This window comes from Lipophrys pholis, assembly GCF_963383615.2.
Source record: "Lipophrys pholis genome assembly, chromosome: 1".
NCBI classification, from domain to species: domain Eukaryota; kingdom Metazoa; phylum Chordata; class Actinopteri; order Blenniiformes; family Blenniidae; genus Lipophrys; species Lipophrys pholis.
Genome location: NC_137635.1, coordinates 39,881,953 through 39,907,462, shown reverse-complemented (window position 1 = coordinate 39,907,462; position 25,510 = coordinate 39,881,953). Strand labels below are relative to the sequence as shown.

Genomic DNA, 25,510 nt, shown 5'->3' with positions numbered 1-25,510 from the left:
ACACAGCATTCATTGTAGTAAGTGCTGAAGGTCATCCTAGTTTGTTTTTTTTTTACTAGAAAAAAAAACCTTGATAGATAATAGCCCCTTAATGACCAGAGTGCAGCGTGAAAATGCTTATCTTTATGAGGAACGTGGAGGAAAATAATATGATTATGGATTATGTATGTAGCTGGAGAGAATCAGTGTAAAACACAGATTGCAATGATGATGTAAGCTTGTTGTTGACTTTCCCAGTCTGAATGACTGAGCAGAGGATGGGGGGTGGGGTGTCATTAATCCAGGGCTCGTGGTGACCCGCCAGGCGAAAAAGAGGCGTAGTGGGGGATGGGCGCGGACACTGTTATGACTGGTGCTTGGCTGCTGGACAAACTTCCAGAGGCCTCGGTAGATTTTAGCTCTTTTTTTTTCTTTCTTTCTTTTTTCAAAAGCATTGGTCGAATTCAGCGTAGAAACGCAGTTTGATTTCTTTCTTTTTCAGGTTTGAACGCGCTGGAGGCAAACATTTAACCTACGCCGGAGGACGGCCCTCAGCTGTGGCGGCAACACGAGGTGGCGTTTAAGGGGCTTTTCTGAAAATAGGTTAGTTACAAACGCAGCCTTGTGTCTGGCACATTTAGGGTTTTTATTTTGCCTTTGCGTGTATATATGAGCAACCAACAGCAGGTCGTTCCACTCGGATACAGAGCGGGTGGATGGTCGACCAGCTCCCGTCGTGCCTGGTTAATCTTTATATTGAGCTGTAGTGAGTGGCGCTTTGAAATAACAGTAGTTACAGGCGGCTCATTTGCGCATGCCGGGTCAGGCCACTGTGTCTGAAGCCATTGCTGGCTTGTTACCGCCTGGCTTTAGCTTTATAATATAACCTCACAATAGTTGATATACGTGCGAATATTATCAGTTTTGCAATCGATTAGAAAAAAAGATAACATGGTGTGACGTGAGGCACAAGGGCTGTGGAAGATATCGCCAATTGAACGGTTTTTGTCCAAGTAGGTACGAGACTGTCATTAGCCTAGCATGCTAGGTTTAGCTGGCGAAGCTAGTTGTCAGGATGAGAGTGGTCGCGAGCTGGCGACCTTACGCCACTAATCAGAAATGCACTTTTAATAGGCTGTGGTCTAACAATGTGATCCGAGGCTGCTGTATTCAGGAATACATCTGAGGTATCCGATCTTTGCGGTTGCCGGGAAGCTAATTTTCGGAGAGCTGAATGAAACGAGCCGAGCCTGACTGGCATGTGCGGTGACGGGTACGGCCGAAGCTAAACTAACCTTTATTCGCGTGTTAGCGGCTGTGCTAACGACACCTAGCCCGCAGCAGTGCAGGATCACCCCGCGTTCAATGTTCACTATTCAAGGCTCTCCCCGGCTGTGGCATCGGGGAGTCGAAGCAAGCATTGCCTGTTTACACGTGAAGTGTATTCAAAGGAAAGCAGGACCGATAGCGTTGTCCCTTTTCCTTGTGCGGATCCTCACAGTGTGACATGTGGACACTCAGTCCATTATTACAACAACAATGATGTTAAAGATTGTTGTGCTAAACGACGGTGCTGGGACGTTTTCTGCATGCTCATGTAAATTGATTTAAAATAAATAAAATGTTATTGGGTCCTAGTGTAATATAACTTCATTTTTTTTTGTCGCACGATTACTGAGCCAATCCTGGTTATTACCTGCATCTACCAGCATGTCTGTGAATGTACACACCGAAGTTTGTACTGTCCATTCACTCACGTGTGTGTGTGTGTGTGTGTGTGTGTGTGTGTGTGTGTGTGTGTGTGTGTGTGTGTGTGTGTGTGTGTGTGTGTGTGTGTGTGTGTGTGTGTGTGTGTGTGTGTGTGTGTGTGTGTGTGTGTGTGTGTGTGTGTGTGTGTGTGTGTGTGTGTGGCGCCAGGCTCTGTTACTCTTCCTGTAGTTTGGTGGTGTGTGTGTGCTTAATATGCATGAAATTAATCAGACTCGGAGAGACACAATTAAACTTTTACTTCACCGAATCTGAATTGCACATTAATAAAAGTCCTGACTGATATTATTGATCTAAGACGTTATAGAATATTGGTTCAGAATGTCTAGAAAAAGCATTTTCCCAACAATGACCTTTTTCTGACAGGGCATAGCTTTTATTTATTTTTAATGACAATGTTACAGTCTAAGTATGTCAGGAGGAGGCATAGCACAAATATCCATTCAATATTATGGCATATTACATTGCTGACCCAGTTTCTCTCATTGTTTGGGAACGAGCCTCTTGGTTCACAGCACATTACTCCGGCTGCCTTTTCATGCACCGGTTGACATACATTTGCTAAAGTGTCCATTGCTATTACAGTAATTTGCACAGCGTTGATAGTTTCCATATCTTGAGATTTGTCTGAATTGTTGATGCCTGCCTGTAGCTACGCATGCAGAAAAAGGGGTGGATTAATATTCACCATCCCAGAGTGCAGCATGCTCTGTATTGTGATAACTGTGACTATTGTGCCACTTTCCTGTATTTCTGATAGTAACGCAACATATAAATTTACTTTATGCACAGGTTTTGTCTTCCTCATGTTGAGTGCAGGATACCTCAAAATATGGAAAAGTTTTTTTGATCATTTTCTAATTAAAAACAATTATTGGAAGGGATGCATTCACTATCTTTTTCTTCTCTTTAGGGGTCAAGAGTTCGTCCTGAGAGTGACTGAGCCATGATTCGTCCTTAAGGATATCTTGATCACATGGGTAGGCCATCTCTTTGTTCATTGTCATAGTTTGATCTGTTGATTTCGTTTCACCTCTTTTTTGTGGTGACTCCTTTATATTTCTGTCTGGAGAATCAATTCTATTGTAATACGCTGTCAAAAGTCATAGGGAATAGTAGAGTTGGAGGTCGAGGACGCTTTTTAAGAAGGCAGACGTTCGTTATACAAAACTTAACAATCATTTATTCACCGAAAAAGGCTTGAGACATATAAAAATTGTTTCTATCCCTGCTTTTAATTAACTTTCTGTATAAATGTACCTCGCATCCCGCATGCCTTTTATATTGAAGTTTAAGCAGAGGTTCATTGTGGAGTACTTGGGGTTAAGATAAGATGAGTATGGTGCTGGTTCAAAACTCTCTGTCTCCAGTTGAATTCTATTTCAGCGGATGCTGAAACAGTGACGTCTGTTTTTTAAATCTTGACCCTTATTTAGCTAATGTTTCTTAACGGTGTATATTATTTGTTAAATTTTTCATAATAAATGCCAAGGCCTTCTGTTTAGCACATCAACATTAGTCTTGTTCTCTCATTCACTGCGTGCAGTGTGTTAAAAAATAAATAAATACTTGTATGAACAGTCAACTCAGTTGTGGAAACTACTTAGATTGTGATTCTAGCTGAATCGCTTGTTAATGGTCCAATATCAAGCGTGAAACTGAGGTTAAGAGGACAGGAAGAAAATCGAGATAAAGAGAGTGCAAAGTACAGTTTCTCAAAGCAAATTGAATCAGGACAAATATGCCTTGGAACATTTTCTATTTGTTCTTAAAGTGTCTTACAGTGTTATTATGTAGCATTTTCTCATGTAAAGTGACACGTTGAATCAGTTTTTTTGTAAAGAGGTTGTAGTCTATGACTCCTTGGCTTTTGGCAAAGTTCACATTAACAGCCGACCAGGTTAAAAATCGCAGGAGTCAAAAAGTTGGTCAATAGTTATAAATATTAATATATATAAATAACATATATATATATAATAAATATTACAATATTATCACATTGTTGATCTTATCACAAAGGCGAATTAACAAAGCAAGGTAAACAAAGGAGAGCAGGATGGACACGATAGACTCGAGAACTGCCAAAGAATCTCTCCCCATGGTTCAGCCAAAACGCCATCATATCTCCATTTTGTCAGTTTGGTGCCATTTTAGCAGGATTCTCATGCAGTTTTCACACAGCAACTGGCAAGACTCCCATTGCTACCAACCCTGGGAGCTGGGTGGCACACATCAGTAAAACACGTTTACATTTCACACTGACCCAGTTCCCCCAAAACTGGCGTTAAGCTTAGGGGCCGTCCACACGAGAACGTCGTTTCATGAAAACGCACCGTTTTTGGCCGATCGTCCACACGAGGCGGTGTTTTAGAAGCCCAAAAACATGTATTTTTTTTTTGTTGTTTTTTAACACGGGGTCTAGTGTGGGGAAATTCGAAAACCCTGGTTTGGAGGTGTGAACTCAACTCAGCTTTATTTATAACCCAGAATAAAAGCAATGTAGAACAATAAAAAATAACTAAAAACGTTAAAAGCAACAAAAACAATAAAAGTCAACCTCTCAGACTGAGTTGAAAGTTTTCAGAGAGGTTTTAAAAACAGGAAGTGAGTCGGCCTGTTTGATGTGCAGAGGCAAGTCAATCCACAATTTTGGGGCTACGACTGAAAAGGTGCGATCGCCTCTCTGCTTCCTCTTGGTCCTAGGGACAAACAATAATGACTGATCTGCCCACCTGAGAGAGCGCGAGGGAGTGTATGGCCGGAGTAGTTCGGACAATTGATGTGGGACGAGGCCACGAAGGCATTTAAAAACAAATAAAATAATTTTGAAATCAATCCGAAGACGAACAGGGAACCGGTGAACCGATGCTAAAACTGGTGTGATATGCTCGTGTTTTGTTGGCACCTGTTAAAAGTCGAGCAGCGGCATTTTGGATCAGCTGAAGACGTGCGAGTGACGACTGGCTGAGCCCAACGTAAAGTGCATTGCTGTAATCTAACCGAGTGGTGATAAAAGCAGGGATTAAAATCTCAAAATGATGCAATGACAGAAAAGGATTCACTTTGGCCAGTTGTCTCAACGGAAAAAAGCTGGACTTGACCACTGATTTAATTTGTAGGTCTAATTTAAGATCAGAGTCCAGTCTGACGCTGAGGTTTTTAGTCGCCTGCGTTAAGTGTTAACTTAAGGGACCCAGATCAACATGTACCTTGGTGGAATCACTAGGCCCAAACAACATGACCTCGGTCTTATCATTGTTTAAATGTAAAAAGTTCAGGGACAACCAAGCCTTGATTTTAACAATGCAGCCAAGGAGTGGATTCACGGAAAATGAGATCATCTGTGGAAAAAAGATGACGTAATCTTCCCCTAAATTTCTATGTGCTTCGTGTCTTCTGCAGTTTTTGTGTATTTGGCAAGTCACAGCGCCCCTAAAGGCCTGGCACATGTTCTGCATGCCCTTAGGCTTCACGTTGAGCCTTGTTCATAAGTGTGGATGGAGGTTGTTATGAGAATGCCGGGGAGAATAAAGCTTGTTTTGGCTCATGTGGACAGGGCCTTAATGAATCCTGATCCTTTGTGGTACTTTGTAATGTTGGGCGAGTGAATAAGTGTCAGCTGTTGCTATTTTAGGGCAAAAGTGTTACTTTGTGAACAGGAACTGAGAAAGAGGAGCTGTTTTTGTACAAATTATTCAGGGGTTTTCTTTCTGTTACAAAGCTTTGCCACAGCCCTCTAATGTTTTTTGTTTGTTTTTTCTTCCTTTTTTTTTTAACACAACCTGATTTTGTATGAACATAAAAAAGAAAGTTGTTTCAAATGCAGTTATTATAAAAAAATGATTTCGCTAACCCCCCTGCATGCAAACATTTTTGACTTGTCAAATGCAGCTTGAGTTGAATAATGAAAGCTTTACTAACTGTTTTTTATCTTCAGATAAACTGAGGCCAATCTTTGTTAGTAAAGGAGTGAAAAGTGAGGCAAATGCTTTTGATTTAAAAAGAAAAAAGAACAGCGCTTCCTGGCTGCAGTTATTATTTATTCTTCACTGTTTATTTCATCCACGCAGTAGTGTCCTCACAGTATTGAGCAGTGTTATCACAGATTTCCCTCGTAGCGTGCAGGCCTGCACAAAATGCAGCCTCACTGTGTGACACCTGTGTAAGCACAATGTAGTTCTGTGGCAATGTGAAACTGATGTTGCTGAGTTTAATACTGAAATGTAAAGTGTATCCTTGGATTGTTTGTGTTTAACAGACATCTCCTTCATGGTGCTTAACCTGTGGACGTTAATAGCTCTGAACTGTTAATTTGATAACTATTGGTATTATATTGTTGTTATTATTATTATATGGCAGCTCCTTTCTTGTTGTCTAGGCCTGGCTATACTGCTTGCTTGTAATGAGACTTTGAGATACTTTATGAACTCATTTGCATGTGATAATGTTGTGATACAGCATTTTTCAGTCGTGTGAGCCGACTTAATTAGTATGTCCAGCTGGATACCCCCAGAGAGAGTTAAAATTTAGATTTTTAATATCTTCCTGATGCTCCTGACTGTTAGGCTGCTTAATGCTCATGTTCATAAAACATTTCATTATTGGACATTGAGTCAGCCAGATGAAATCAGTGGACTTATTCTTGTAACTGAGCCGTGACCCTGCTTGCTGCTCCTGCGTCACTAGCACTGTGATGACATTTTGTCAGCACCCGTTGAAAGCCAAGCAAGTGTGAGATAGCAAAGCTTCTAGTGTGCCTTGACCATACTGAACAAAATGTAATGGAACAGAGCACTGTGACAGAACGAGAATGGCATTCTTGGAATTGGAAATTGTTTGTAAAAAAAAAAAAAAATTCCTTGAGTGAAAAGATTAGTGTTGCACACATACAGAGCTTCAGGCTAGATATCCTCTTTGCCGTGCCTAATGGTGAGATACGAGAGCCATCAGGACTTTCTGACCACCTTGTTGGGAATCGCTAAAGGGCTTCTCCTCTTGGCTCCGTTGGTCTTGGACCTCAGCCTGCGGGATGCGGCAGGAGACATGTTGACTTTTTCAGCAGGCTGGCACAGTGGCAACAGTAGAGGTTCTGTCTCTTTTCCAGACTCCTTGTTTATTTCAATGGTCCCGTTTAAACAGTGTGTGTTCTGCATGAACAAATACCGAGAACCAATGGATGGGTTACTGCCGGGGTTTGAAGCCTATCTATTCCAGGCATTTTATTCCAAAATGCTCTGCCCGGCTCATGTATAAGCCTGGTAATTATTTCCAGTTGTAGGTTAATGAATGGAAACTGGTGCCCTGCCCAGAGCCAGGAGGCTCCTGCAGCCACCAAAAACAGAGCGAAACGAGACATGGTTATTTATCAAGCGGCTTTTGCTTTTAGCTACTTCTGTACTTATAAATTGCAAGATATAGGTCAAGCAAGATGAGTTCCTATCATCCTCCTCTTTTTCTGCAGGGTTTTGGATTTTGATTGTGTGTGCTAGTTTGTTATTTGACTTGTAATACCACTCTTAATGTGTGTGTGGGATAACTGCCTTTTACACAAGACTGAATGGCCCAGATAAACAACCCATTTAAAAAAAATTGTGTTGGTGTCTATTGTGAATGCCAGTGAGTGAGGAAGAAATGTTAGACATCAGAACTGAAAATGACCTTTCAGTTCAGTTGATGAACTTGTTGATTTTTCAAAAACTGTCTATGCTTTGCTTTTCCAGGCTCATATCCTGTGCTGACCCCATGGTTTAATCACCAGGACTAAAAATGAGCATCAGCAGTGATGAGGTCAATTTCCTGGTTTACAGATACCTGCAAGAGTCAGGTATGCATGTGGGAAAGAATAGATGGACAATAATTTTGTATGCCATCTTGAAGATTGTGCATTTTATCAATTTCCCTTGCTTAATGAATACATTTCTCTCCGCAAATGAACTCTGACTCCATCCAAATGATCAATTTCTCCACCAGGCTTCTCCCACTCAGCTTTCACCTTTGGCATAGAGAGCCACATCAGTCAGTCTAACATCAACGGAGCCTTGGTGCCCCCTGCTGCCCTCATCTCCATCATCCAGAAGGGCCTGCAGTATGTGGAGGCTGAAGTCAGCATCAATGAGGTCGGGCTGCATCTTTATCATCATCTAGCAATTATTGGAAGATTCCAAAATACTCCCAGCAAGAAATGCTCTCTGACCTTCTTTATCTCAGCTGGCTCGCACATCTAGCATGTTTAATTATCATTGTTTTAATGATCTGCAGTGATGCCCATCATCCACAACACTTTCGTTCTCTAAAACTGTTTGTTTTTCTGTGCAGGACGGGACCTTGTTTGACGGGCGGCCAATTGAGTCCTTGTCTCTGATCGATGCTGTGATGCCAGACGTCGTCCAGACCAGGCAGCAAGCCTACAGAGACAAGCTGGCCCAGCAGCAGCAGGCCGCAGCAGGAAGTGCGAGCACTGCAGGGCCACAGGGAAGCACCAAGAATGGCGAGGGTGCTGCCAACGGGGAGGAAAATGGATCCCATGCTTTAGCCAGTAAGCGGGCCCATAGTTATAATCAGTCACTGAATCAGCTTCGTAACGGCCTTCTTAATTTTGAGTGGGAAAAAAAGTCTCAACTAGATTTTAATTCTACCTACTACAATTCTTTTTTTTTTTTTTTTTTTTTTTTTTACCACTTTATGTATTTAAATATTTATCTCGCACATCAAATCCAGATTACAAAGCTGTTGAAAATAATTATGAAAAATCTAGTGTGTGAGTGCAGTAGAAGCCTGCAAATGGTTTAGGCAGAAACCACACTCAGAAAACATACTGGAGCAATATAGCAAATTAGAAAATATAAACAAAATATCAACCAAACACAAAGAAGCGTTTTTAGAATTTGACTGAAGTAAAAGCACATGATTTTTGACAATGGAAATTGTGTTTTTGCCCTTCCTATTTAGATTAATGCTGTTGAGGTGTGTATTTTTATCCGTCCATCCATTTTCTCCCTCTTATTCGTTTCCGGGTTGCAGGGGTGGCAGTCTGAGCACTGTCACCCAGATCACATCGCACCGATTTAAGAACCTTTCCTGTGGGTGGTGAGCCCACAGGAAATGTGTATTTTTATTTTATTTTTATTTTTAGGGGGGTGTTCAGGATTGTCTGGGGTGATTGAAAGGGTGCAAAGACTTCCTGCCACAGTTTTTGTTCAGAACCATGTGGTAAAACCTCGCTTAAGGTTCCAAGGAACATTCCATGAAGGCCAGACATTGAACTGCAGTTGCAGTTTTTAAAATCTTGTGAAAATTCTGCAAGCTGGAAGCAGACAGTGGATTGTGGTAGGCTCCTGGATTTGTTGTAGCAGCTTTAGTGCTCAAGCTTGGACTCGGTTGTGTTTTGTAGGTTGCTGTTGTACAGTTTCATAATATTAAGTTGTACTGGTTAGTGTTGATCGCTCCATTTCAACCAGAGAGGCAGAGATGAATAGCAGTGGTTATTTAGATGAATGTAAATGTTGAAGTTTACACTCCCATCATTTCTAAGCTGCTAAGACATAAAACATCTTGCCGCTCATTATCAGCCTGCAATAATGTTTCTTGCATGTACCTAATAAACTTGCAGCTGAGAGTGTTTTGTTCAAAACATGATAAGGATGCTTCGTGTAGATTTGCGTCAGAATCAGGTGGTTTTTAACGTGCACAATTCTGCTCAGTATAGCTCAAACATAGATTTCTTGAATCAACATGGATACATGTTTGAGTAGAGGTTGAACGGCTGCCGGAGCTACGTGTTGAATGATGTAACATTCATTTTGCGTTGCGTTCTTGAATGAAGTTACAATGTACAACTCGAGTGCTACTTTCAGTGGAACGTTTTGAAAGTTTGTTTTAAAGAACTGAAACTTCTCGAACCTCCAAATGCATCAGTTGTTCACTAATTTTTGTGAGTATGTGAACAGGTAAATTGTGCCACCAACTGCTGCTTTGGGGTTTAGTATTGTGTTAAGTTTCTGCGACTCGCGTACAAACATTCACTCTGGTCTTTTCTTTGGGCCTACACATGAGTTTCATCACATCTTGCCCTGCGTAGTAGAGTTTCCATGTCTTTACTCACCTTTTCCTGCCACGCTGTTTGTTTGTTTTAGCGTAGAAGGAAAGCTGTGGCCTCTTTGTGTTTCCTCCAAAACCTCAGCCTTTTCCCCATTTACTTTAATCACAGTAACATGTTGAGCATGGGAATCAAATTAAAAGCTGCTGCTGAGGGGCCGATTCAGGCTCCCAGGGCCTAAACGTGAGTCATCAAAGCTCACTACAGCAGAGTTTACGACAAGATGATGGTAGATTGTGTTGGATGACGTGTCTTTTTGTCACAGATTTTCAGTATAAACTGTCACAATAACTGGAAGTACATTTTTCTAGCTTTACATATGTTTCTAGATTAATTATGTTCTGGTTTCCTCCATAGCATGGATGACTTAACACGCTCTCTATGGGACATGCAATTTTCTCTGTGTTGACACTAGTGTGTGACATTTATTAGCAGCAGAGCATGCCCTGTATTTCTACAGCTGGTCAGTTTAGTGCACTCAATGCATCACAGTTGGGTAAAGGTTTAGGTAGAAGACACACAAGCATTGACGATCAATTTGTAGGAAGATCCCACAATGGAGTCCATATGTGCTGTGGGATTTTATAGGTAATTACAGGATGTCTGACTGTCATTGTGAACCTCTGCTATTGTTCAGTGTGATGCAGTCTACGTCTGTGGTTGTAATAAAATCTACCCAATAAACCCATTGAATGTGGAAGCACCAGTTATTCTTTTCAGAAGCAATGGGCTGTCCTACAGGAAGTGGAAACTCATTGCATTTTCTTTTATTCACTTTCGCTTGAAAATTACAACAGCATTGCAACTTGCTTTCGAGCAGAACACAAGTTGATGAATGCTATCATTGCTATTTTCAACCTTTATGGTATCCGTTTTTTGTAGATCACCACTCAGAGATGATGGAGGTGGACAGGGATGTGGAGATCCCCCAAAGTAAAGCCATGGTCCTGAGGGGTCACGAGTCGGAAGTCTTTATCTGCGCCTGGAACCCAGTGAATGACCTCCTCGCCTCTGGGTCAGTATCCCCACCCTCTCTGTGTCCTTGTTTGTTGCTGCTCTTGCAAACTTGGAATCTTTTATGTCGCTGATCAAAATCGCAGTGCAGGTATTAGTCATACGTCAAATTGCATATTTGTCAGCTATTCCCAGTGGTGGGGAGGCAAGATCCTCAGGTAACTTGTGCTTTTGAAGGCATTAGGGAAGATGATGAAAATTAAAAGATGAGAAGAATAAAAAAATAAAATGCAAAAAGTCAATCAAGATACGCTGAACAGTCCTCTGGTGTCCAAAATAATCATTCTTGTCCAGTTAATGTACAGCTGCCTCAAGGACAAATAATACAATATGTATTCTATAAGCTTTCTGACCAGCAGAGATCCTCTTTTGTTGGCTGCTTCTTCAGGGTCTCGACCATTGTTTGGGTCACCGTATGTTAATATGTTCATGCTAAAATGAATGAGCACGGTTAGATACAAATCCAAAGGATCTGCAAGTGCATTCAACGTATGTGAACTTTTACAAATACTGTGTTTACAAATTTGAGTATTAGTCTTGTTGATTAATTCAGTAATTTCTCAAAAAAAAGGGAAAAAAAGAGCATGTTGGGGACAATATTTTCCACAGATTTAGATTAATGTTTTAAGACTCGGTTTTAATGTATGTGCTCGGTCGTAAGTCATTAAAAAGAACAAAATCTGTCATGGAGCTGATCCTAATCACAGCTGACGGCTGTGACGGGTCAAACTGGGGTGACCAGATAAAACGCATGCACACTAACTGGACTCAAACGGGAGATATCCTCATTGTGACGTGAGACCACTAACCACGACACCACTGCATGAGTAAACCACTCATCAGGTTTGACTTCTTAAAATTTAATAGGGCTTCTTTCTTCCCTCACAACCAAACAAGTGTTTACTTCATTCAAATTTTCTCAGTGTTATTACTGTCCGGGTGACTGCACTTTAGGCGCGACTTGAACACGTGAATGCTCAAATGTGACGAGGTTGTGATGCAGTAATTTCTTTTGAATTCTTCAGCTGAAACCCTCTGAAATGGTGAAGTATTGGTCTGGCAGCTGCAGCTGTGACTGTAATTCTATTTCAGTTGGACATGTTTAACAAAGTAGAGAGGTATTTTAGGAACAGTTATCATGCAGAGTAGTAATAAAAAAAGCCTTGGTGAAGTCGCTATTTCTCCACTTTCATCATGTCTTTCAAGCCCTTTCAGCCGTATGAAACTGAACCGTCTTCTCACCCAAGTGCACAGTGATGGTGTTTGCTATGTTGTTTCACTGCGGACTTTCTTTTGGGGACAGCCTTTAAAAAATGTCTGAAATGGCACAGCCAGCTTTTCTCCTCCCAGCGGGGCTCAATGATTTTTCTTGACGTTTGCTTTGGATTGGTGCTTTTGCTTTGCTCATATTCCAGAATGTGTTTGTATGGGAGGTGATAGAAAAGCTTGGCTGTATCGTTACACCCCCCCCCCCCCCCCCCCCCCCCCCCCCCCTTACTTTTGAAACCCAAAGTTTGGACGTACTCAAGATTATACTGGTCCTAGTTTATGTTACCAGCCCAATACTGGTAACTATGCTGCCTGAATACTTAAGAAAAGTAGATTTACATCAAGACCACTCTTGTCGTTGAAGAAGGTCTGAATACTAGAGCAAATACTTACTCATCTCACGTAAACATTGTGTTGTGTGCTTGTAAAGTGTCTGTTCCAGATAATGTAAACGGACTTTATTAGACTTGGTGATTTGTGGTAACTGTTTCATAAAATATCACTCGGCTACATCCCCACTCACTGATGTTCAGGTTAATACACATTTATGTGGCGATTTCACAAGTCAAAGCCGCAATAAAGGGCTCAATGGTATTGTTGTTTTAACTGGGACAGGTCTGGAGACTCCACTGCACGGATCTGGAACCTGAGCGAAAACAGCACGGGCGGATCCACCCAGCTGGTTCTGAGGCACTGCATACGGGAAGGGGGCCAGGACGTACCCAGCAACAAAGACGTCACCTCACTAGACTGGAATGTGAGTGTGTAGCTTTTAGTAATGTAATCTATTTGTGTGTGTGCGTGTCTGTGAGCACTACATTTGCAGAAGGCATTCCTTCCAGCCATATGTATATAAATATATATCTCTATATGGGAGCTAGGCACTCCCACACGGGAGAAGGCGTTCTGTGTTGCTCAGCTGCAACTGAAATCCCAGAGTAGCACAAGGAATTCACTACGGTGGAATGAAGATTTTATGAACTACAACCTGCAGATGAAAGTGGACGAGGAACCTGAATTGCAGCTTGTAATGAGACTCGTCTGTCTTTCTTTCAGAGTGAGGGCACATTGCTAGCAACAGGCTCGTACGATGGTTTTGCAAGAATATGGACGAAAGATGGTAAGACTCCCGAAATCTGTCACATCTCAGCCTTGTAATTGGTCAATTCTGGCCTCTTCTTCAATTTTATCTGCTTGTTCTGTTTCAGGTAACCTGGCCAGTACTTTGGGTCAGCATAAAGGCCCTATATTTGCACTCAAGTGGAATAAGAAAGGAAACTTTATCCTCAGTGCTGGTGTTGACAAGGTAAGACATGTTTGTTTCAGCTGTCATCTGAATGTATGGACGACTGTTCAGGACGATGAGAAACACAAGGGACCAAAATCTTGAAACCACAATGGACACGAATTATGAGCAAATGTTTTGTTTTGAAGTACAAAGCTTCTATTTTGCCTGTGAACTTACTAGAACTGCCACAACTACCATATTGGTAAAAATGAATGAGGAAGAGAAACGGAAACAAGAGCGACGTGCTGAGTGCAATCTGCAGTACGGCTGTTTAATATATGGCAATATTATCACAATATGAGCCAGAGCAATGTGATAAATTATGTTTCAATGCGCTATACATTATGCTCTGCATGTCAACGTATTTGGCTCATCCGCCCGAGATAACCGCCCACTAGATAAATGTGAATAACGAATGGCAACAAAGTGTGGAGAAAGCATTGTGATTACAGAGGAGAGACAGATGAGGCTTGCACCACGCTATCAAGTGGAGACACTTCCCTGCTGTTCCATTTTGGGTGTTCGTTTACACAAAACCGCCTTCAGAGTGAAACTGTTTTAATATGCCTCCATCTCAACGGAGGAAACAAAAATTTCCTGAAACACATAGCTCTGGCACATGTGCACTGCAGTTTCACTAAATAGCTTCTCGGCACATGTGCAAATGAGATCAGTTACAACAGGAGAATCTAAGGTCTGTTTACCAGCATTTATTCAACAAAGTGAAGTCATCAAACGGCCTCGGGCACTTCGAGTGTGGCTTTAGCGAGTGACAGCTCCAGCGATCTGATTGGCTGTTATTCTCGACGTGGCCGTGTTTCCACCTTGAGCAGCGCTGCAATCTTCTCCACAGATAATGTCTGCTACTCACAGAAGCTACATCGAGTTGATCCAGAAAAATATTGTTGAATCTGATCGAATTCAAAATGGAACCTTGTGCATTCAGTCATTCTTCTTCATTACTGCAACGTTAATTTATATCCGGTGGCCATTGGGGAGGTGAAAAGCTCCTGGTGGGAACTACAGATGCACGTTTGATAGAAAAAACTAACTAAAACAAACATTCTCAGCTGGTGTAAATTAGGTACAAGATAGAGCGCAACATTGTTTGATTATTATATACAGTATAGTGCTTTTATTGTGGTTGGACGTTGTTGAGAAGCTTCTCAAATGCTTTCAATGGCATCCGGACCGGGAGCATGAGAGCAGCAGTAGCTGGAGTGAAACCAGTGAGGCAGAGATCTGTGCGAGGGCTCAGCTGAGCACTCTGGAGACTGGAAACTACATATAAAACTGTAACCAGGAAACATCTGTTCAGCAAAGTTTCACTGTGTGCATGTGTGTGCCCGCAGCCGTCTGTACAGGCGTCTGTGCTGCCTAACAACATTTTAAAATGTGACCAGCTTTGTGAATGTTTTTTTTATTTTATTTTCATTTTTTAGAAAATTAAATTAATTTCTTCTTGAAAACAAAATTTGTTCCACAAATTCTAAGCTGTCGTTTAATCATCAGAATGTAATAATGGTTAGTTATAAAAGTCTGAAAACAATCAGCATCTGGTACAGTGTTGTGGTTTTTAAGCCAGTTTCCCCACAAACTTTGCATGTCTCTGCTCCGATGTCATTCTTGGTGATGAACAGGTTTCTCAGGGTCGTCACTGTTAGTTTATTTGAATGAGGTACATTGGAGCATGAAGACATCTCAGACCTGTAGGGCAATAGACGGTACATGTTCAAGCACGGCGAGTGCTTGAATGCTTTCAAAGTATTAATTGTGGGAATTTTTCAGAATTGATTCTAATACCTGTTAAAGCCTCCAGTATCAATGCTACTAAAAATACAAGATTTAATAAAAAAACAGCGCAATACTTGATTACACTGATGATATATCTAAAAAGAAATAATTTACACAAATTTCAGATGGCCAGTTTGAATTTTATTTCTAGAATGATTTGGCTTTCTGTAAAATCTGCTACAATTACTGGCAGGTAAGCAATGTGCATTTCCATTGCAAGACCAAGTGTACCTTTCCGTCCACATGACAGAACCATACACAGCTCAACATTGCCCCCTGGTGTGCAGAAAGACTATTACGTACAGTGTCACTGCAGCTCACAAATGAAAGTGCTGATACCTTGAGGCGTACTAAGCCCGAGGTGTAAGTGTGATAAACTATCTTCCCTTTATTTTTCCTTCACTCATCCACATTATTCAGGTCAACTGAGAGTGACATGCAGCATTGAGTAAGATACAAGTGTTCCTTTATATTCTCTGTAATGTTTTTTTTTTTTTGTTTGTTTGTTTACTTCAAATGATGAATATCAATCCATTATGAGTGATGAAATTATTTCCCTTCACACAGACAACTATTATTTGGGACGCACACACGGGAGAGGCGAAGCAACAATTTCCTTTCCACTCGGGTGAGTGACGGGCGTCAGCTGGATTGCTCCTCATGTCTTTTCACACCGTCTTTCTGTTTTTAGACAGATGTTACCTTCTGCTGAACTGCAGCAGGCCCACACTGATACTAAATTCAGGTTTTTCTGTCATCAAGTCTCCCTACACTCTGTGACTGATGCGTTCTATCCTGCTGTATTTAACCCAGCTTACCTTCGTACATTTTTGCTCAGCAGCTTGTGACACCGACAGACTGCAGCCTGAGATTAATGCTCTGGGAGCTCTTTTTTTTTTTTTTTACTTTTTGAAATAACGTTTAGCGATTCAGAGAACCAAGTAGCCAACATACGGTGTGTGTGTGTGTGTGTGTGTGTGTGTGTGTGTGTGTGTGTGTGTGTGTGTGTGTGTGTGTGTGTGTGTGTGTGTGTGTGTGTGTGTGTGTGTGTGTGTGTGTGTGTGTGTGTGTGTGTGTGTGTGTGTGTGTGTGTGTGTGTGTGTGTGTGTGTGTGTGTGTGTGTGTGTGTGTGTGTGTGTGTGTGTGTGTGTGTGTGTGCGCCTCAGTGCTGCTGCAGCAGCCTAAAGCCGTGTCTTTGCCTCCCCACAGCCCCCGCTCTGGACGTGGACTGGCAGAGCAATAACACTTTTGCCTCCTGCAGCACAGACATGTGCATCCACGTGTGTAAGCTGGGTCAGGACAGACCTGTCAAGACCTTCCAGGGCCACACGGTAAGACAGGACGCTGCTGCGCGAGCACAGCCCTCTCACCATGAGGGAGGCAGAAATGCTATGCTGGTCAAGTGCACTCCTGTTAGATAATGTGAGGGGAGCCCTGGGAGCACAGTGGTTTCTAATCAGAGCTCCAGTACTCCTACAGTGCTGTCAGATTCGGCTCTGTACGCCTTTCTTCCTGTTGGAATTTTTTTTCTGTGAAGTAAGAAACCAGGAATTGTATTTTTCTGAATCTTACTGGGATTGCAGTGAAATGCAGTCTTGAAAGTGTGCAGTCGCTTTCATATGAACAGCTGTCTGGGTGCAACTTTCACAGATGTTGTTTGTTCTAACGCACATCTTTCTTTACTCCAGAATGAAGTCAACGCCATCAAGTGGGATCCCACAGGCAGCTTGCTGGCTTCCTGCTCTGATGACATGACACTCAAGGTCGGCTCATTTTACAAGCGGATGTAGAGGAATATGCCCATTTGGGCTTTTGAAGGGTTTTTTATGTGTATGTGTGTGTGTGTGTTACTAGTCAAACTCAACTTTTGTTTCCATACTTTCTGGTTCAGATTTGGAGTATGAAACAGGACTCGTGTGTCCACGACCTCCAGGCCCACAGTAAAGAAATCTACACCATTAAGTGGAGCCCCACAGGCCCCGGGACCAACAACCCCAACGCCAACCTCATGCTGGCCAGGTAAGAATCCAGTGATCGCCTGTCTGACAGGTCACATCATCGGTCATTTGGTTGTTGTTTGGTGGTTTTTTGTTAAGGAGATGAAAACCACATTTAATGCGTCCGGGCTTAAAAATGTCCCCCCAACCCCACCCACAAGTTTTTTTTTTATCTTCGGGATGTTTAATGTCTACTCAAGTCAAAGATTACCGTATTTTCACGACCAAAAGGCGCACCGTACTAAAAGGCGCAGTCTCAGTTATGTGTGCCATTACTGCATTTAACACACACATAAGGCGCACCTGCTCATAGGGCGCGGGTTCCATGCCCACACTTCCCCCTTTAACGTTCTCATGGTGTCCGCATTACAACAACAAGCATACAAGTGTGCGTATTTAAAAATAGAGCGGGAGCAAAACTGAGTTTGGTTGTGCTTTATTTAAGTATTGATTACAAAGTACTAACATTTTTTTTACCTGTAATCGTCATCAATCAAACCCATCGAACTCCTCATCCTCTGTTTCTGAATTGAACAGCTGCGCTAAATCTCCATCAAACATACCAGGTTCATTTTCTTCACTGTCGGAGTCACTTTCCGTGCCGTGCGGCTCCTTGGAAATGATGCCGGCTTTTGCGAAAGCTCGAACAACAGTGCCAGCAGACACGCTAGCCCAAGCATCTACAATCCATTTGCAAATTGTGGCGTAACTCGCCCGGCGCTGCCTTCCACTCTTAGTGAAACTGTGGTCTCCATCGGTCATCCATCGCTCCCACGCCGCTCGCAGCCTTACTTTGAACGGCCGGTTCACACCGATGTCCAGCGGTTGGAGTTCCTTTGTCAGGCCTCCCGGAATGACAGCAAGCTCAGAGTTCATTTGCTTCACTTGTTTTTGCACATCGGCTGTGAGATGGGCACGCATAGAGTCACAGATCAACAGCGATGGTGATGCGTGGAAAAAACCACCTGTTCTCCTTACATACACCTCCCTCAGCCACTCTTTCATCATTTCCTCATCCATCCAGCCCTTTTGATTTGCCTTAATGATGACTCCTGATGGAAACTTCTCTTTAGGCAAAGTCTTTCTCTTAAAAATCACCATAGGCGGCAGTTTCTGTCCATTAGCATGGCAGCTAAGCACAACAGTAAAAGAAGACTTTTCGTGCCCCGTTGTGCGTATCGCTACCGTGCTGGTCCCCTTCTTCTCCACAGTGTGACTCACCGGGATGTCGAAAGTTAGCGGCACCTCGTCCATGTTAGTGATGTGGCTGGGCTGGATGTGTTTGTCGGCGATGTGTTTGCTGCAGTAGGAGTGGAAGATGGCCAGCTTTTCATTATAATCCGCTGGAAGTTGCTGCGCTACCGTAGTTCTGGCCCGGATGGAAAAATGGCACCGTTTCATGAAACGAAAGCACCAAGACGGACCTCCTTGGAAATGTTCAATTTTCATTTCTTCTGCTAGCGTTACTGCTTTTAGTCGAATGGTGACCGTCGAAACGCTTCTCCCACTCGTTCTTTCCACTGCTCGAGTCTTTCCTCCAACTCGGGCCACCTCGCCTTATGTCCGCGGAAACTCAGCTGCGTCTTCTTCACCTGTCGGAGCTCGTTTTCCAGCTTCCTCCACTTGCGAACCATCGATTCATTAATCTTAAATTCTCTCGCGGCTGCTCGATTTCCATGTTCCTCCGCGTAGCTGATGGCCTTCAGTTTAAACTGTGCTTCATAAGCGTGTCTCTTCGCCATTTTCAGGGTTGTTAAAACAACGATGTTCTGTATAACGCACATACCGGTACCCGTTCATTTATATACAATCCACGCCCACACTTCCCCCTTTAACGTTCTCATGGTGTTCTCTACTACGTCCGCTTTACAACAACAACACACACATAGGGCGCACTGCACCATAGGGCGCGCCGCACATTTTGAAGAAAATCTAAGACTTTTATGTGCGCCTTATAGTCGTGAAAATACGGTAATTATTTTAAGAATTCGCAACGAAAACTGAGTAAGTCTTTTCGCACTAAAAGCCGAATTTGTAATGACTTAACATCCACATTCTTCATCTATTTAAGTAGATTTATAGTCACCAGGTGTGAATTTCTTTTGGATGTTGCTGCTGTATCATTGGAGGTGAAACCCTGAGTTAATCCAGGTTTAAGCCCAATTAACCAATATTCCATTTTACTTTAATTCTATATCATTTAGTTTAAAAAAAAAAAAAAAAAAACGCCACTTTGGTTTTGTTTGTCTAATCATGAAAACAGTTTGGTGTTCATCGTAGCCAGACGGGAGCAGACCCATGATTACATAGGAGAGTGAAATTCATGGAGCAGGTTTGAGGTGTTGTACCAGCAGCAGTGGCGAGCAGAGGCTGCGGTCCACAGTCACATAGACGTCTCATCCCAGTGCAGGGGAGGCATTTAGAGGGCATTTGTGAAGTGAAGGATCAGAACTTAATGGGAGTAACACACCGTTCCTCTCAACTCCACCCTCCACTGCAGCCTAATGGTCAGCAGTACATAAAAATCAGTTTACGTTTGGCTTTATTTTCTGCACGACACAATCGTACAGCCGACATTGTACAACTGACTCAATGAAACTTTTCAAGGTTAATGGCGATAGTTATCGCCACAGAGAAAGTATTTAAGCTCATATCATTTCTAGACGTGTGTTATAAATATAGTTCTAATGATTGTAAACTTTTCCTAATTGCGGTACCACCCGTGACACTTGGCTCACTGCGTCTTGCTTTCTGTTTCTCTCCAGCGCTTCTTTTGACTCGACGGTGCGTCTGTGGGATGTGGAGCGCGGCGTGTGCATCCACACGCTGACCCGCCACCAGGAGCCCGTCTACAGCGTGGCCTTCAGCCCCGACGGCAGGCATCTGGCCAGCGGCTCCTTTGACAAGTGTGTCCACATTTGGAACACCCAGGTGAGAAATGGTCAAATCAAAGCTGTCGTCGACGTGCCGTCTGTCGTCCCTAAATGTCCGTGTATTTGCTTTCAGACGGGCGCTTTGGTCCACAGCTACAGAGGGACAGGGGGCATATTTGAGGTGTGCTGGAACGCCACAGGCGACAAAGTAGGAGCGAGCGCTTCAGATGGATCGGTGAGTTGCGCTGCAGCGTTGACTTTTATCGCACACATCACAGCTACTGAAAGCAGATGCTGCTCATGTCCTTTTGTGGAGAACTCCATCGGTTACTTGATGACCTGGGAAATGAATGTTTATGGATGCAACACATGAACACTGATCTCATAAAGTGCCTGTGGTTCGCAGTCTCACTGGTAGCATTACAGTTTGCAACGTTTAAAGTGGCTGGAAGCGGATAAGAGAATCCATAAACTTCAGGACGTCTATTAACAAGGCACTTTTACTGTCATAAGTGACCCTAAAGTGGGGTTGTTTTCCTCAACTGTTCACATTTATAAGTGCTCCGTCGTAGCCTGCACTGTAGAACTGAAACTGAATTGAAGTGAACTGACGTTCACATATTCATCAAGACTTCAAGCAGCTTCTGTATTTGCAGAACAGATAAATTTTCAAATATGCTCACAGGCTATAGCAATATGGCCACTAAGCAGTAAAGTAAATACCGCAAGTCGTCTCCTTCTTCCTCCTGGGTGGGAACATTGTCAACCTCACAGTTGATGTGCTCAAAGCATAAAAAGAGAAGTTGTGAGCTGGTTTGACAAAAGTCAAGTTGTTCTTGTCCAATAGCCTCGTCGGAGAATCTCCAAAGTTGCAGGTCTTGTGGGAAGTTCCTGATTATCTGCTGACGTTAAGTTTATTCCTCGTGTTACAGTTAAATATTAATAGATCTCTTATATAGCCCAGTTTCATTTCTTCCACAGTCTTTACTTTTCACTCGCACACAATTGTCGACAGAAGTTTAGAAAAATTACGTTTGCTTATTAATTTTTTTTTTTTTTTTTTTTAAGAAACATGTAAGTTTGATTCATTAATCTACTGGAAATTTCTTTTAAAGACGGATGCAAATAACTTTTTTTATCGCACTCACCACTGATATGTGAACAACAAATCTAAAGTCCTCTTTCAAAGTATAGTTGGCACTAAAATATTAGACCTAATAATATTTCCTTTATGTGTATTTATGTCCTGTCTGCTCCTGTAGTGTGACTGGGTATCTTTCACTGCTGCCCGGTTTTGTACTGTTACTCTTTGGAGCTGTCAAACTGTGAAACGACGTCTCCCGTTGGACACGAGAGTTTCAGTGCTTAATTTGGATCACACGGTGTCCTTGTTTGAACAATGAGGTTAAGCTTATTAGATAAGTTGACACAAAGAGCAGCCGATGTTGCGGTGCCACCAGGTGACACTAGACCGAGCCATTAGTGTATGAACAATGAGCTACTGTTTAATAAATGAACCATCTGGAGGCTTTTAAATCCCACCTGCCTGAGAGAAACACTGTCGGGCAAAATATTCAGACTCGTTTTCACATTTCCTGCGTCGCACTTGTCATGTCTGTTTTGCCTCTCGGCCCGTTTCTGGCCGAGCTCAGCAAACTGGAAGCGCCGTCCGGGCGGCGACTGCGCCGCTCCATCACTCAGGCGTTTATGGGCTACAGGGCAGACAGAAGCCACAGCGGAGTGAAGGGGCTGGAACAGCCATCTGCTCACAGTACACACATTCATCCCAGACAGTTTGAAGAAGGTGGAGAAGGCTTGGTCTGAATTCAAATGAAACTGTGTGAATATGGAGGAGTGATCCACGGGAGAACGGAGACCAGCGCCTGCGGGGTTCCTGCGAAAGGCTAAATTAAGGCTCTGAATATGTATCGCTGCGTCGCCTGGGCCCCCGAAAGGAAAAGTCCAATTCTGGAATTGTCATCTTGTGAAGCAAACCGTTAACTGGCTGCTGCGGAGGAGGAGATGATTTATTTTCAACGTCACGTGTTTGATATCAGGAACTTGAAATATAGGTCGAGGTCCCAAGGAATTCCAGCACCGATGTGTGATATCAGACAAACAACTCTTATCATCTGTGTGGATGCTGGTTTCACAACGCCTCGTGGTAAACGACGCTTTGTGATCGGGGAAAAGGAGAATGGCAGATAAATGGTTTGTTTAGCTTCCTGGTAAGAAATGAGTTTTGTGAGGGTGTTTTCTTTTCTTTTTTTCTCTCGCCTGCTTTCTTTGTTTGCTCATCGTGTCCACTCGTAGAATTTTCTCATTTTTCACATTTGGGTTGTCGTACTGCGGTTTGACACGACCGAGTCACAGAAAAGGCACAAACATTCCTCTCGCCAGGACTGGATTTTATATATATATATATATATATATATACACACACACACCCACACACAAAGGTATTTAAAAAGTACTTTCAATCTGCCACCTGATCCATGAGGAAGATTGTTCAAAGCTGCCTTGACTTTCCGTGCAGCTCGCGCTGACCTCGTCCTCGGAGAAACTGTTGTGAAGTCAACCAGTGAGATTTGAGCAGCTCGCAAGCCGCTGCCACAGAGAGCCCACCGTGGCTGAAACTAAAAGTGGACCCAGAAAAATCCCTTTGGTAAACTGTTGGTGGCTTTCTCTTGTTTCAGGTTTGTGTACTAGACCTGAGGAAATGACACACGTCTGGTGGCGCCATGGACCGACTACGAATGTGTACATAGCCAAAATGACTGTCCCTGCCTGTCCGCCACACTGCTGTAGTCCCATCAGACGCCATGGCCCGCCAACACAGTCGACTGGACCCCCCCCCCCCCCGCCTTCCTCCCCTCTCCCCTCTCCCCTCCCTCATCTGTACTCATAAGGACCACATGTTGGCCATGTAGAGTTTTCGGGCCCGCCGCAGGTCTGTATGGATCTCTGTTGCAGGAAAAAAAAACGTTTGTCATCACACAGTGAAAATTTGTCCCACCCGTCACAAGCAAAACCAAAACACCAGGACCCGTCTCGTTTTCCTCTTTTTATCCTTTGTATCAGATTTGTAAAGGTTTTTGTTCTCTGTTGGTGTGTGCATATTGCATATGTCAGCATTTGGTGTCCTGTGGACATGTTTTGTGTTGAATTTGGATTTTACTGATCTCTGTAGGTTTTTATATTACATGTGTGGTGGGAGAGAAGAGAGCGGTTGGGGGAAGGGTGGGAGATGTTTGTTTTATCAAAGCAGATGTACAAAGCTCTTCATTGGGAGATTCATCCATTTACTTTTCTTCGCTCTTTGAGATTCAAACACAGATTACACTTCAGAAAATAAAATGCTTTACCATTTTGTGGACCATATTTTCAATCAGTACTTTTGCTTTTTTTTTTTTTTTTTTTTTTTTTTCCCCCCATTTTTAAAAACAGAATTGAAAGCAGTTAATCAAAGGGCGACTTGTGCTGTTTTTTTTCTTTCTTTCTTTCTTTTTTTTTCCAACTTTAATCCTCAGAAGTGTTTTTCAGGTGTTTTCAGGTTTAACGCGGAGCTCAGAAGAATTCACACTCTTTAGGCTGGAGAGTAATCCACATAGCTGTGAACCGTTTCTGTGCAGTCAGCTTCTGAATATGTGCCAGCAGCCGGGCGACGTGATGCAGCCTAAGAAAAAAAAAAAAAAAGAAAAGAAAGGAAACGAGGACAAATGGCTCTCGACAGCAACATCTATCTATCCAATGTGATCAGCGAATAGTTTCCTCTATTAATGGCTCCTTGTTGATCACTGCTGAATGATGATCCGACTAACTCGGCTTAATTGCGTCCTGTTTCCCCTGCTGTGGCCATTAGACATCAGGACATCGTCTGGAGCGTCGTTTCCGCCGCAGGACTTTCCAGTCACAGCCTTGTTGTGCTGACGCCGCACACACTGCGACGGCTGACTGATTTGACTGACTGACTGACTGACTGGGCGGCGGCGGCGGCAGGGTTCCACCTCCACTTGGCTCGCTAAGCTCGTGCTCTGTAACGTGCAGCTTTCTTGTCTGGCAGTGACCTCAGTACACACTACAGTGCCGGCATCGGTTAGCAGGTGTTGCCCAGCATTATTAACACACACACACACACACACACACACACTCTCATCCTGGAGACAGGCTACGTTCAGGCCTATGCACAGATAGACGGCGCTTTTGTTTGTAGTGTCATGAGGCAGGTCCGTGCTCGTGTTGACAAGCAGACTCGCAGCATTTGACTCGATGTAACATGGTATTTGCATATAATATATATAAATAAATATGAATATATATCTGTGCTATTACAGGGGATTTCTTTTGTATGCCACTCTTGCGCTAAGAGAGGATTTCTAAGTAACTTTTTGAGAACGCTTGAATTACCATGTGTGATGTGGTTGTGCATCACTGGCAGTCATGACCACGACAAATGGTTTTTGTTATAAAATACCATTAAACAGTCATAGCTAAATACAAAAAGGAGCAGCCTTTTGAAGGGTTTTTTTTTTCTTCTTCCTCTTCTTCTTCTGCACTTTAGACTGGAAATGGAAAAACAGGAAGTTGTGTTTATTTAGGCCATCGTACACACATCCCATGTGGAAAACGCTCTGACCCTAGTTGGCGTGCAGCATCCCCCCCGACGGTAAATAAAGCCGAGTCCCCGGGTACGTCAAAAGTTTGAAACAGGTTTACTTCACAGCATTCCAGGCCTCATCCTGCAGCTCCAACCAACGTCCAAACTGCTCGATGCATGCACATCGTCTGACATTTTACTCCTCGTGTTACTGGTTTTAAAAGAAACGAGCGTACCCAAGCTAAGGTTTATTTTAAAGTTTGCTTTCGTACAGTCAGCAGCTTTGGGGCTGCATCACAAAGACACTATTTCAGATCTATGACGGTGAAATGGTATTTTATAATGGTTTGTTTTTAGACGACAAGCTTTTTACACTGCATTCAAGTGTGTTTGCAATTTTTATTTTATTTTTTTTGTTCCTACCGAAAGTACTAACGTTAATTCTATCTTTGCTATGTTGGAGAGCCGTTGAAGGTTTTGTACTTATCAAAACTTTTGTAATTTTTGATTTCTTTGTAGCTACATACTTAAAATGAAAAAAACAAACAAAAAAAGAATCTGGATTTGTTGATGTATTATAACAGATTATGTAAATACCAATTTTCAGGTTTTTTTGGTGTCTTTTCCCTCACCTATGTTGTACTCTCTTTCTCTCTCACTCACATGGTTGCAGTCTGCAGCCTCTCAATCAGACTGTTGTAATATCACTCAGATCTCAAGGTCTAGAATAAAATCTATTTTGATAATATGAGTGTGTCTGCTGGTTATTATACACATCACTACAAGGTTTTCTTCTCTGGTAAATCGGAGCCTCTGTGAGCGTTCACTTATTTGGCA

The 25,510-nt window shown here is 42.7% G+C and overlaps 1 protein-coding gene across 5 annotated transcripts; it reads left to right on the top strand.

Moving 5' to 3' along the window:
- Nucleotides 1-302: 302 nt before the first annotated feature.
- LOC308111545 (F-box-like/WD repeat-containing protein TBL1XR1) lies at nucleotides 303-23,754 on the top strand (the record flags this gene model as incomplete). Of its 5 annotated transcripts, XM_080466499.1 has the most annotated exons (17): nucleotides 303-387; nucleotides 482-582; nucleotides 2,660-2,726; nucleotides 7,467-7,570; nucleotides 7,717-7,862; nucleotides 8,062-8,281; nucleotides 10,724-10,856; nucleotides 12,740-12,881; nucleotides 13,181-13,244; nucleotides 13,333-13,430; nucleotides 15,774-15,834; nucleotides 16,416-16,537; nucleotides 16,895-16,969; nucleotides 17,098-17,225; nucleotides 19,969-20,134; nucleotides 20,210-20,311; nucleotides 22,773-23,754. In XM_080466499.1, the coding sequence occupies exons 4-17, from the start codon at nucleotides 7,513-7,515 to the stop codon at nucleotides 22,797-22,799; spliced, it is 1,542 nt and encodes a 513-aa protein (XP_080322625.1). In that variant the 5' UTR covers nucleotides 303-387; nucleotides 482-582; nucleotides 2,660-2,726; nucleotides 7,467-7,512. The 5 variants fall into 5 exon arrangements, with proteins under 5 accessions (XP_080322625.1, XP_080322629.1, XP_080322626.1 ...); XM_080466500.1 differs by lacking the exons at nucleotides 303-387; nucleotides 482-582 and adding an exon at nucleotides 794-992; XM_080466501.1 differs by lacking the exons at nucleotides 303-387; nucleotides 482-582 and adding an exon at nucleotides 804-996.
- Nucleotides 23,755-25,510: the final 1,756 nt, after the last annotated feature.